Source organism: Octopus sinensis, linkage group LG17 (genome assembly GCF_006345805.1).
Source record: "Octopus sinensis linkage group LG17, ASM634580v1, whole genome shotgun sequence".
In the NCBI taxonomy this organism is placed as follows: Eukaryota; Metazoa; Mollusca; class Cephalopoda; order Octopoda; family Octopodidae; genus Octopus; species Octopus sinensis.
This window is the reverse complement of record NC_043013.1, coordinates 4,843,421-4,856,133: the sequence shown is the minus strand read 5'-3', so window position 1 is coordinate 4,856,133 and position 12,713 is coordinate 4,843,421. Positions and strand designations below refer to the sequence as shown.

Below are 12,713 nucleotides of genomic sequence, written 5' to 3'. Positions count from 1 at the left end.
TTTGGGGAGGGAGCCAGTCAATTAGATCAACCCCAGTATGCAACTAGTACTTAATATATCAACCCCGAAAGGATGAAAGGCAAAGTCAACCTCAGCAGAATTTGAACTCAGAACGTAAAGACAGACGAAATACCGCTGAGCATTTTGCCCGCCATGCTAAAATTTCTGCCAGCTTGCCACCTTGGTTGTTACCCAGATGGTATTAAATATATGTGTATATTATGCTCCACTGGGTGTGTAATGTAAGTGTACATGTGCAACAGAGTGTTACTGTATTGAAAGAGAAATTTAGGTATAAGAGGAATTACATGCTGTGAGCACTGGTTTGGTCATGTGGTTCAGATGGATGCTGACCACTCTGTAAAGAAGTGCCTTTCAATCAAAGTGGATGGAACTCATGGAAGAGGGAGACCCAAGCAGACATGGGACAGATTACTGAAGGACGACCTCAGAATGCTGAATCTTTCAGGTGAGATGACAAAGGACCGATATATCTGGTGCCCTGCTGTATTCAAGAAGACCTGTCCTCCACAGCAGAAGTATTAAGGCCACATCCCCTGGTGACGAGGATTAACTTACAAGAGTCTTGTGCCAGTGTCATGTAAAAAGCACACACTGTAAAGTGGTCGGTGTTAGGAAGGTCATCCAGCTGTAGAAACCAAGCCAAATCAGAGTGGAATACAATGCTACTCTCTGGCTTGCCAGTCCTGGTCAAACTGTCCAACCCATCCCAGCATGGAAAATGGACAGTAAAAGATGATGATGATGATGATGATATTGAGGATATTATCACAGAGGATATTCTATAACTAAGATCCATTGTGGCCGTTGCCAGCCTTGTCTGGCGCCCGTGCCGGTGGCACATAAAAAGCACCATCCGATCGTGGTCGTTTGCCAGCCTCGTCTGGCACCTGTGCAGGTGGCACGTAAAAAGCACCCACTACACTCACGGAGTGGTTGGTGTTAGGAAGGGCATCCAGCCGTAGAAACATTGCCAGATCAGACAGGAGCCTGGTGCAGCCTTCTGGCTTCTGAGACCCCAGTTGAACCGTCCCACCCATGCTAGCATGGAAAACGGACGTTAAACGATGATGATGATGATTATAGATTTAGGTAGCATCCAGGGACATCTTCTGCAACTTTTAGGTGTAGGAATGGGATACTTTAAAATGATCATACCCTCAATTTCTTAACTGAAATAATGGGTTTTAGCTAGTTTAAACTGAAATCTGAAAAATTTCAGATCTTTTATCACTTACTTTTGATAATCCACTTACTTTTGATAATCCACTTGTCACATAAGAAAATATTACATGAATGTTTCTTAAGAACAGAAAAGTTGGAAAAGCTTACCTCCATATACTGAAATCCTTACCAAACTGAAAAACTGATATGAAAATATGATAAAAATAGCATTCACTTCACCCAGTTATTCAATCTTTTGTTCATGGGCTATTAAATCTGTTCAATATACAATTAATATCCATATCTTATTTCTATGTATTCTTTTTTTTTATTATTATTATTTTTTGCTAAGTTTATTCAAATTTGGGAAAGTCTGACTTTTGTGCAAAACAGTCACATAAATCTTTTGTTGCAATTCTTAAAAAGGTTTCAATATTTCAGAGACCTCTTGAGCATGATGAAAAAAAGAAAGAAAGAAATTCAAGATTCAGAGCAAAAGGTTTGGTTTACAAATTTATACCATTTTTCATTTAACACAGTACTTGACTTTATTGTCCATCTGCATTAAACCTAAATTTTCCTATGAATTAAAAAGCTTGTTTGATAACCTTCTTCAAACTGAGGAATTAAGGTTTTCAAGTATTTTTCACACTATATTGTATTATTCGAGCTCTAATCAAAAACCATTAGGACTGGTGCTGTAAAAAAAAACTACAACACATATCAGTTCAGCATTTAACCTTCTATGATGTAGTCCCCTTTGGAGGCTGCACATTTTATCCAGCATTTCCATTGATGGAAGCATTCCTAGACGCCGTGGTGATCTCATTCTTGCTCACAACATCATAAGTGGAAAGTGTAACCTCTCGAAAGAGCTGTTCTTCACTCCTGCTCCAGAGCGTCGGCTGCGGGGTCACTCCGAAAAGCTCTATCTGCGACGATTTCATCTTAATCGAAGGAGAGGGGCTTTCTCCGTCCGGGTTGCAGATCCGTGGAATAAGCTGCCGGACGAGATAGTGAAGATGCCGATGACCGCTCGGTTCAAAGTCTCTCTTGACCAGAAATGGCCTGAACTCTTTGCATGAACACCCTCCCTGTACATAACTCCATGTCCCCCTACATGGCCTTGCTTTTTGCTTTTTGAGCCCAAAACTAATTAACTAAGAACTCCTTTTTTGGGATAGCCAGCAACTGCCTGGTCACATTCCCTTGGATTTCCTCAGCATCTTGAAATCTTGTTCCTTTCAAGCCTTGGTTTCAGAGTCATAGCCATAGACACATGATTTGTCACCTGTTATGACCATTTCCAAAGAGTTTTCATTGTTCTTAACCCAACGAAGGAGATCCTCTGCTGCTGAAACTTCATCTTTTTGAGACAACACGCTCGACACACTTTACTTCTATAAGACCGTGTTTCATTCATATGTTGCCATCAATATAAGGAGGACTGGGAAAGAGTTTGCAAATTGATTGGGGGGGTGAGGCTGTTCCCATGATGTTAATTAGAGAGGCGTATTGAAGAGTTATCATGTCTGGTTATGGAGAAAGGTGAATTGGTATATCATTCCATAATGCACTCTCTTTTACTTGTTTCAGTCATTTGACTGCGGCCATGCTGGAGCATCACCTTTAGTCGAACAAATCGACCCCGGGACTTATTCTTTGTAAGTCCAGTACTTATTCTATCAGTCTCTTTTGCTGAACCACTAAGTAACGGGGACATAACCACACCAGCATCGGTTGTCAAGCAATGCTAAGGGGACAAACACAGACACACAAACACACACGCATATATATATATATAAATACATATATACGACGGGCTTCTTTCAGTTTCCGTCTACCAAATCCACTCACAAGGCATTGGTTGGCCCGAGGCTATAGTAGAAGACACTTGCCCAAGATGCCACGCAGTGGGACTGAACCCAGAGCCATGTGGCTGGTTAGCAAGCTACTTACCACACAGCCACTCCTGCGCCTAAAAATTATAGTGTGTATTTACGTGTGTATGTCAGTAAATCATCATTTTATGTCCACTATCCATGCTGGTATGGGTTGCTTGCTTTCCTACAATTGGAATCAGTACATATTTGAGGGAGCTGCTCAGCTAGATGGGCCAGGGGATCCTCATTTCACATGTCAGTTTCAGTTTTTAGCTTGATTTCTACGGTCATGCTGTAAGCAAGACTGAAGAGTCCTATCAATCTTACATTTTATAGAATGTACTGGGTGCACTTTTTTGTAGCACCAACACCTTAAAGGTAGCCATGTATTGATTCCATGTCTCCACTCACTCCCCAATCTCTTTACATAGAAACCTACATGATCATCTGATAGAAGCATGAATGATAGTGATAAGTTATGAAAGGGATAAGTGATAGGAGTACTCAGTACTGAGAGTTGCTGAAGCATGGAACAAACTGCCGGCATCAGTTGTTAGTTGTTGGAGCACTGCATCCTTCAAAACTTCCATGCTTCCTGAGATTCGCCAACACTACACCTGATTTTCTCCCCTCCATACACACACAAGCATGTATCTGACTCATACATTGTTCGCTTTCCAGACATTTCTACATTACTGCATATACTTTATATGCACTTTCTGACAAGTTGTGGTGCACCTGAGCACTGTATACAATAATTTCATTATTGTTATATTATTAATATTCTGCTACATGTAAGTACAGTTAACCCATTAGTATTCAGATTATTCTATCCAATGTAATATTTGTTTGTATTGTTTTGAATTAATCTTGCATTATCTCACAATTTCGAGATTTCAATGATGTGATTGTTTAGTTTTAGAATGAACGTGTAGGGTTGTGGGGAGAAGCCAGATCTGGTTAGTTTGAACATAAAACAGGTTAAATATTTTGGCCACATGTGGCTGGTTTGAATGCTAAAGGGTTAAACCAAAGTGACCAAGAGGAAAAAGCAATGATTGAAGGCCGTGTGACCGAGAAGGTAGAGTAGTGAGAGGGGAAGAGCTAGGGTGTGTGGGTGAAGAGGATCCAGTGGAATGTCAAGCAGAGTGGAAGTAGATGAGGTGAGGGTGAAGGGAGAGTGTACTGGCACAATGGGTTTCTCTATACATAGTTCTTGAAATGAGTAGGAGAGGTGAAGTGATGAGGATGGTAGTAGGGGGCAGCTGATAGAGTCGTTAGCAGGCCGGGCGAAATTCTGAGTTCAAATTCCGCCGAGGTTGACTTTGCTTTTCATCCTTTCGGGGTCGATAAATTAAATACCAGTTATGCACTGGGGTCGATGTAATCGACTTAATCCGTTTGTCTCCTCTGTGTTTAGCCCCTTGTGGGTAGTAGGGGGACAGGAGGTAGGTAGTCCTCTACCAATGGACAGCATTGAATAATCAAGAGTTAAATAATAATAATAATAATAATAATAATGAAATTATTGTATACAGTGCTCAGGTGCACCACAACTTGTCAGAAAGTGCATATTAAGTACATGCAGTAATGTAGAAATGTCTGGAAAGTGAACAGTGTATGAGTCAGATACATGCTTGTGTGTGTATGGAGGGGAGAAAATCAAGTGTAGTGTTGGCGAATCTCAGGAAGCATGGAAGTTTTGAAGGATGCAGTGCTCCGACAACTAACAACTGATGCCGGCAGTTTGTTCCATGCTTCAGCAACTCTCAGCGTGAAAAAATGTTTCCTGAAGTCATGGGAGCTGTGCTGTTTTCTTTCTTTGTAAATATGTCCACGGGTGTTAGATGGGTGGAGTTTGAAGAGGTGCTCAGAGTTATTGTTTGTGCGATAATTATAAAGGTAAGGGTGCCAAGAAATATATAGTTGCTTTTTGTCTTTTTAAGTCACTAGTTTATAGTATTGTAGCAGTCATTTGTAAGAAGATATCAAGTCATAAGCTCTAGATTAAATATTTTTTCTTTCACCTGTGTAGCCAGGATTAATTGGAAAAAAACATCAGCTTAAGAAGTTAACTTTTCTACTGTTTTAATCCACCATAAATACATTTGCTCCAAATTAATTTTAGTTTTTGTTTTTATTTTTTCATTTTCTTTTATGTTTAAGTGACCTCATCAAAAAAGTAGTTTAATGATGAGAGTCAAAGCTTGTTAATTGAAGTTGGTAGGAAACTGGATTCGTGTTTCATACATGAAATAAGCTCATCATCATCATCATCATCATTTTACATTGTCTTTTTTTTTCCATACTCTCTTTTACTTGTTTCAGTCATTTGACTGCGGCCATGCTGGAGCACCGCCTTTAATCGAGCAACTCGACCCCAGGACTTATTCTTTTGTAAGCCCTGTACTTATTCTATCGGTCTCTTTTGCCGAACCGCTAAGTAACGGGGACATAAACACACCAGCATCGGTTGTCAAGCAATGCTAGGGGGACAAACACAGACACACAAACACATATATATATATATATATATATATATATATACAACGGGCTTCTTTCAGTTTCCGTCTGCCAAATCCACTCACAAGGCTTTGGTAGGCCCGAGGCTATAGTAGAAGACACTTGCCCAAGGTGCTACGCAGTGGGACTGAACCCGGAATCATGTGGTTGGTAAACAAGCTACTTACCACACAGCCACTCCTGCGCCTGTGTTGGCAAGAGTTGGACAAATCTTTATGCTTTGCCACTGACTGCATTCCTACACTTCACAACCCACCCCAGTCCTTTGTCTTGCATCCTGCTGTAGTCTTTTGTCATCTGCCATGCATAAAAACAGAAAGAAAAAACCCCAACCAATTCTTTTGTTGTGTATGCCATTACTATTAACATGTTTTTTTCTATCTTATAAAAAAGACTCATCAGAAATATTATTTCACATTAACCTATGTCTAAATCCTCTTTTATTTTTATTAACAGTATGAAGGTACCATTTGTTATAACACAGCAGAAAAGAAAGCCAATCTTAATCTAAATGATTCTTCAAATCATTCTACATCATTACCTTACCATGTGATTCATCAAGTTGTTAATAATATTTCTCCAAATGATTTCCTGGAAATGCTAAAAATGCCAAGAACTTGTGAATTTGATTCCAGCCAAAAAGTTAATTTATCTGATACTTTTCAGCCTTTTTGTTTAAGCAACACTAATTCTGGAGAACATTACACCTCAAAAGAAAACAGTACTGTCAATTTTCATTTAAATCATGATACTTATGGAAGTATAAAAGAAAAATATATTTTACCATCACCTCACAAACAGTCTTCAAATTACAGGCAAATCCGTAGAACATGTTCGGAATCTAACTTAAGCCAGTCGGTGACAACATTTAAAGAAAATTCTGTAAAATTTTGCACTAAATCTTCAAATTCTCTCAATTTATGTGATGAGGAATTAATACTGAAAAAACCGAGTGTCTTTGCCAATCATCTTGTTCTGTGTGGACTGCATGCCTGTGGTGACTTGACAACCACCCTGATTCAAATGTTTACCCAGAGTCAAGCTATTTCCGCATTGGCTGTTGTTGGTTGTTGCTATATGAAGCTCTCTACATCCAGGTAATGAAAATAATTATCATATTTCATTTCAAAGCTATTCTAATTGATAATATGAATGCATGCAAATATCATTAATTAAAATTTTTTACAAGTTTGGTATCAGTATCTCTTTCTACAAATACAGTTAAGATTTCTTTTCAGTTTTCTGCTTCTATTACTGAAATTCTAATGTAATACAGTCAAATCAAGAACTTATTTCAGAAACTTTTGGCTTTAACCTTTCTGTAACCATAATTTATGCTTTTCACAATAATTTTATTGTTGTTGAGGGACTCCAATTGATTAAGTAACTGCTTGACTTGAACATATTTGGTATGCTCTGTTTTCTATTTTCACAATGTACTAGTTTATACATGTTGCATGCAACATATCAATTTACATTATTTACATTATTTACATTATTAAGCACAAAACAATTTTTGACTTTTACTTTGTTCTCTTCAGAAAATCTAAACTTTTTGCTATTGTTTAGTATTTTATCAAACAGTAATTATTGTTTTCTTTTTTTTTTCCTTTTTGTTTTCAATAGCGATTGTTCATTATCTAATAATGCCAGCTGGGGATATCCTATGAGTCAACATTTACAAACATTGCAGCATCATTTGACATATGAAGCTAGAGAGTTGGCCTGCCATTTTGTTGATGCATATCATAAAAGATTACTTGGTAAACCACCACCAAATTAATTTTAATAAGTAACTTAATATTGCAAAACTTTTCTCTATTTTGTTTTACTTATATTTCAGGAACATCGTTTTTTCAGGTTGGTTATTGACTACTAATATTAGATTATAAAAGTACAAGACAGGGAATTGAAAAGTATTGCATATGTAATTTACTGAGTAGTAAATATAATTTTTACTTTGCTCTCTCTCTCTTTCTCTCTGTCTCTCTCTTTCTCTCTCACACACACCTATAAATGGAGCCTGCACACCTTACCAACTGTTCCTTGATACCACTTATCTTTCTTATTACCTGAAACCAATTCATGTAATATCTATCCTGTATACTTAATGACTGTTTTCTCCCTATATTTTACATTGATCATTTACCCTCTCTTCCACCATTCATCTATTAATTTCCACAGCACATAAAAAGCACCATCCGATCGTGGTCGTTTGCCAGCCTCGTCTGGCACCTGTGCAGGTGGCACGTGAAAAGCACCCACTACACTCATGGAGTGGTTGGCGTTAGGAAGGGCATCCAGCCGTAGAAACACTGCCAGATCAGACTGGGCCTGATGCAACCTTCTGGCTTCCCAGACCCCAGTTGAACCGGCCAACCCATGCCAGCATGAAAAGCGGACGTTCAACGATGATGATGATGATGATTTACTATGCTTGCTTCCCCCCACCCCATTTTTGCAATCTACCTAATCACATCATTTCTCTTTCTATCTCTCTCTCTCTCATTTCCATTACTCTTTCTATTGTAATCATTATTACTCTTCTGCTGCTCTTCACTTCCCCTTTTTTTGCTCCAGTAATCTCCCCTCCTCTGCCACGTGTACAGATTGATAAAGGGATATCCCCACACATACAGCCAACCGATTGCAGCGCTGGGGGACGATCCTGCTAAATTATGATTTGAAGATGGAATTTCTACCATTGTAAAAACTGGGACATGTGGATGGGCTGTCAAGATTGATACCCAAATGCAATGAACATTTTAGAGGACACAGGAATAGCAGAATTAAAAGCTGAAATCGAAATAAAAAATATACTCTGCAATGTAGTATGCAAACTGTCTGTCACTTTCATCATCATCATCATCATCATCGTTTAACGCCCGTTTTCCGCGCGAGCACGGGTTGGACGGTTCGACCAGGGTCTGGGAAGCCAGGAGGCCGCACCAGGCTCCAGTCTGATCTGGCAGTGTTTCTACAGCTGGATGCCCTTCCTAAAGCCAACCACTCTGTGAGTGTAGTGGGTGCTTTTTACGTGCCACCGGCACAGGTGCCAGGGATGTCTGGCAGCGGCTATGATCGGATTGGTGCTTTTAACGTGCCACCGGCACGGAAGCCAATCAAGGCGGCGCTGGCATTGGCCACGTTCGGATGGTACTTTTTACGTGCCACCGGCACAGAAGCCAGTCAAGGCGGCACTGGCATCAGCCACGTTCAGATGGTGCTTTTTATGTGCCACCGGCACAGATATCACAACTACTATTTCCATTGATATTTATTTTGATGTTCATGTACTCGGCTCAATAAGTCTTCTCAAAGGAAATAAAAATTAAAGCAGAGAAGGATGTGTTCATAATAAAAATGAAAAAAATTATGAAGTCAGAAATGAATACAAAAACTCATGTAGCCGAGTGTAACACTGTTTTGAAATAATATTCAGTATGTGATGACGTACTTATCTATGCTCAGCGGGTTGTAATGCTTGTTTCTTTGCAAAATCGTATGCTGAAAGAATTCCACATGGGACATCCAGGAATCGCGAAAATGAAAGCGCTGATGAGGAGCCATGTTTACTGGCTGAATATTAATCAGGATATTGAAAAATTGATGAAAGCCTGCAGGGGTTGTGCCCTGGCTGCAAAAGCGCCACCTATAAAAATTCAACCTTAGCCCAAGACTAACATACCTTGGTCCAGGTTACACATAAACTCTGCAGGACGATTAAATGGAGGGCATCATCTGATAATTTTGGATAGTTATGTGAAATGACCGGAAATATGTAAATGCAGGAAGCCAACCTCCAAAGTAACAATGGAATTACTGAAGGAACTTTTTGCATGATAGGCATCCCAGACGCTACAGTGTCTGATAACAGAACACAGTTCATGTTGAAGGAATTTAAAAACTTTTGCAAAATGCATGCAATGGAGCATATTACTACTTGCCATACCATCCGAGATTGAATGGACTAGTGGAACGTTTTGTAGACACGTTTAAGAGGGCACTGAAAAAATCTAGGAAGGAGCTACTAACGGATACTGCATTGACACAATTCTTAAATGTCTACCGAATAACACCTGACCCCAACATCACTTCAGGTATGTCATCAGCTGAACTAATGTTTGCCAGGAAAGTCAGGTCAGTGTTTGGCAAATTACTACCGGGAAGAAAAGAAAAAATGGAGAGAAACACCAAAAATTAGATAAAACTCATCAAAATTGGTGACGTGGTGTTTTTTGTAAAATATACAGAAATGCAAAGGAAAGTTGAGAATAAGGTATAATAAGTAAATGTTTACAAAAAATAAAGTACATGGTAAATGGTCATACATGGGAACACAAGAGACACCTAAACCAACTGAAAAAACTGTTTACAGAAGAAAGATTAAGACATGAAGAGCCAATGGAATTTCTTTATGACATTTTTGATGTCCTCGTACCTCAAGGAGGAGTCGAACCAACAAGTACATCAACTAGGAAAAGAAAACAAAGAGAACTTTTGAAAGTAGAGCCAAAACGAAAAAAATATTCCAATTTTTCCCCAGTGAATTAAGTAAAAAAAAAAGTTGGGGTGGTAATAAATATACAATAAATAAAAAAAAATATTAACTTCCAAGGAAAGTCAAGCTCAAAAAGGGGAGATGTGATGAAATCCTGACACCCCTGTGGGATAGCTAGTGAACTGTCCTAACCCTTATAAAGGTGCATGTGTACTGATGATGTGATGTACAGTGTGGTGTGTGCAGCCGCATTTGTGAAGGCAGTCATAGAAGTCGTTGAGAAGAGATATAAGTTTGTTATATATTTGTTACTGATTTCGTTTTTGTAGTGTTATAACACTGTTACAGTGTAGTTTACATCCAAACTCAAGGATATAATAGTATGTTAGTATGAATATAATGTAAAAATGTGGAGGCGCAATGGCCCAGTGGTTAGGGCAGCGGACTCGCGGTCATAGGATCGCGGTTTCGATTCCCAGACCGGGCATTGTGAGTGTTTATTGAGCGAAAACACCTAAAGCTCCACGAGGCTCCGGCAGGGGATGGTGGTGATCCCTGCTGTACTCTTTCACCCCAACTTTCTCTCACTCTTTCTTCCTGTTTCTGTTGTACCTGTATTTCAAAGGGCTGGCCTTGTCACTCTCTGTGTCACGCTGAATATCCCCGAGAACTACGTTAAGGGTACATGTGTCTGTGGAGTGCTCAGCCACTTGCACGTTGATTCGGATCAACCGGAACCCTCGTCGTCGTAACCGACGGAGTGCTCCCAATGTAAAAATACATATTCAGCTTTCTAAATTTCACTGAATGAATTTTAATACCATAACATTTTTTTTCTTTTCCAGAGAATAAGCCAAGCCTTCGTAGACATTGGTATCGTGCATCTTTGCAGTGTGTTGTAAAAGCAATCCAGCCTACTTTCAAACATGGCTGTATAAAAATATCCATTAAAAATGTGGAGAATTTATCATTTGAAGTGTAAGTTTCCATTTAGAAATTTTTCATATAGTCTCTCATAGGGTCAACCACCTCACCAACAACAACACTGAACACCTTTTTGATCTCCATGTGTCTAACACACGTGGACATGCCTACAAAGTCAGAAAACAACACAGCTCCCATGACATTCGGAAACATTTCTTCACGCTCAGAGTTGCTGAAGCATGGAATAAACTGCCTGCATCAGTTGTTGACTGCCATGACACTGCATCCTTTAAGGCCCTCATGCTTTCCGAAATCCGTCGAAACTACACCTGATTATATATACACTTTAGATGAGTTGTAGTGCACCTGAGCACTGTACACAATTATTATTATTATTATTAATATTTTCGGGTCAGTTTCCATTGTGCATATATTTCCCCCTGGATGAGATGCTGGTCTATTGCAGGATTACTCATTTTTGCCATCTGAGTGGACTGCAGCAACATGAAAATAATGTGTTTGCTCAAGAACACAACACATCACCCAGTCCAGGAATCAAAACCACAACCTTACGATCACGAGTCCAACACCCTAACCACTGAGCCACGCACCTATAAATGTCCTACGTAATTGTAATTTTAGTATATCATTACTATACATTTAATAAGGTAACCTGCCAACTTTTGTTATTTCAAAGGAAAAGATGAAGTATCTGTAACAAGTCTGATATGATATCAGACTTGAATTGTTTAACTAAAATAACATCGTGTGAAGAAAAGTGGTTACATTTGCAATAAAGCAAACATAGCACTAGGATATTAAATACATTTTGTATAAGTAATAACCAGAAGAATCAATTGAATAGAAATTTTCATATAAAAAATAATATAATCTATTGAGGTGTGTTATGACACGACTATTAAATTAATAAAAATAAAGTTTTATAAAATATTTTGGTATACTATCTTACATTTAATTCTTTATTTTCTTAGGTACTTGGAGAAAGCTTTAAAATCTCTTGGGTTCAGCATATCACAAGTACCTCCTGGTATAATTGATCAGTGCAAAGCAACTGAAAATCGATGGAAAGATATAGTTTGTTTTTACACTTTACGTCTTTCTATTGCACCTGTGATTGAAACGCTCCTCTTGCTTGATAGAATGCTTTACATCTTGGAATCAGGTAAATTTTTGTTTTCCCAAAACCTCAAAGAGAAACTGATTATGCAGATAACCATTTCTAAGTCATTCTTTTTGTCTTGAAACAAACCATGGAGTTAAACATGGAGATTGATTTCATTTTAGGTATGTAAACACATGTGTACTCTTTCTCTTTTACTTGTTTCAGTCATTTTGACTGCGGCCTTGCTGGAGCACCGCCTTTAGTCGAGCAAATCGATCCCGGGACTTATTCTTTTGTAAGCCCAGTACTTATTCTATCAGTCTCTTTTGCCGAACCGCTAAGTGACGGGGACGTAAACACACCAGCATCGGTTGTCAAGCAATGCTAGAGGGACACACACATACATATATACGACAGGCTTCTTTCAGTTTCCGTCTACCAAATCCACTCACAAGGCTTTGGTCGGCCCGAGGCTATAGCAGAAGACACTTGCCCAAGATGCCACGCAGTGGGACTGAACCCGGAACCATGTGGTTGGTTAGCAAGCTACTTACCACACAGCCACTCGCTATCT

The 12,713-nt window shown here is 39.1% G+C and overlaps 1 protein-coding gene across 1 annotated transcript in view; it reads left to right on the top strand.

Moving 5' to 3' along the window:
• The window catches only part of LOC115221019 (protein RRNAD1), a 28,121-nt gene that overhangs the window by 13,909 nt on the left and 1,499 nt on the right, over positions 1 to 12,713 (top strand). The window contains exons 5-9 of the mRNA XM_029791236.2: positions 1,627 to 1,684; positions 6,048 to 6,688; positions 7,218 to 7,354; positions 10,938 to 11,070; positions 12,009 to 12,199. Coding sequence (XP_029647096.1) covers positions 1,627 to 1,684; positions 6,048 to 6,688; positions 7,218 to 7,354; positions 10,938 to 11,070; positions 12,009 to 12,199 — 1,160 coding nt within the window. The remainder of the gene's footprint in view (positions 1 to 1,626; positions 1,685 to 6,047; positions 6,689 to 7,217; positions 7,355 to 10,937; positions 11,071 to 12,008; positions 12,200 to 12,713) is intronic.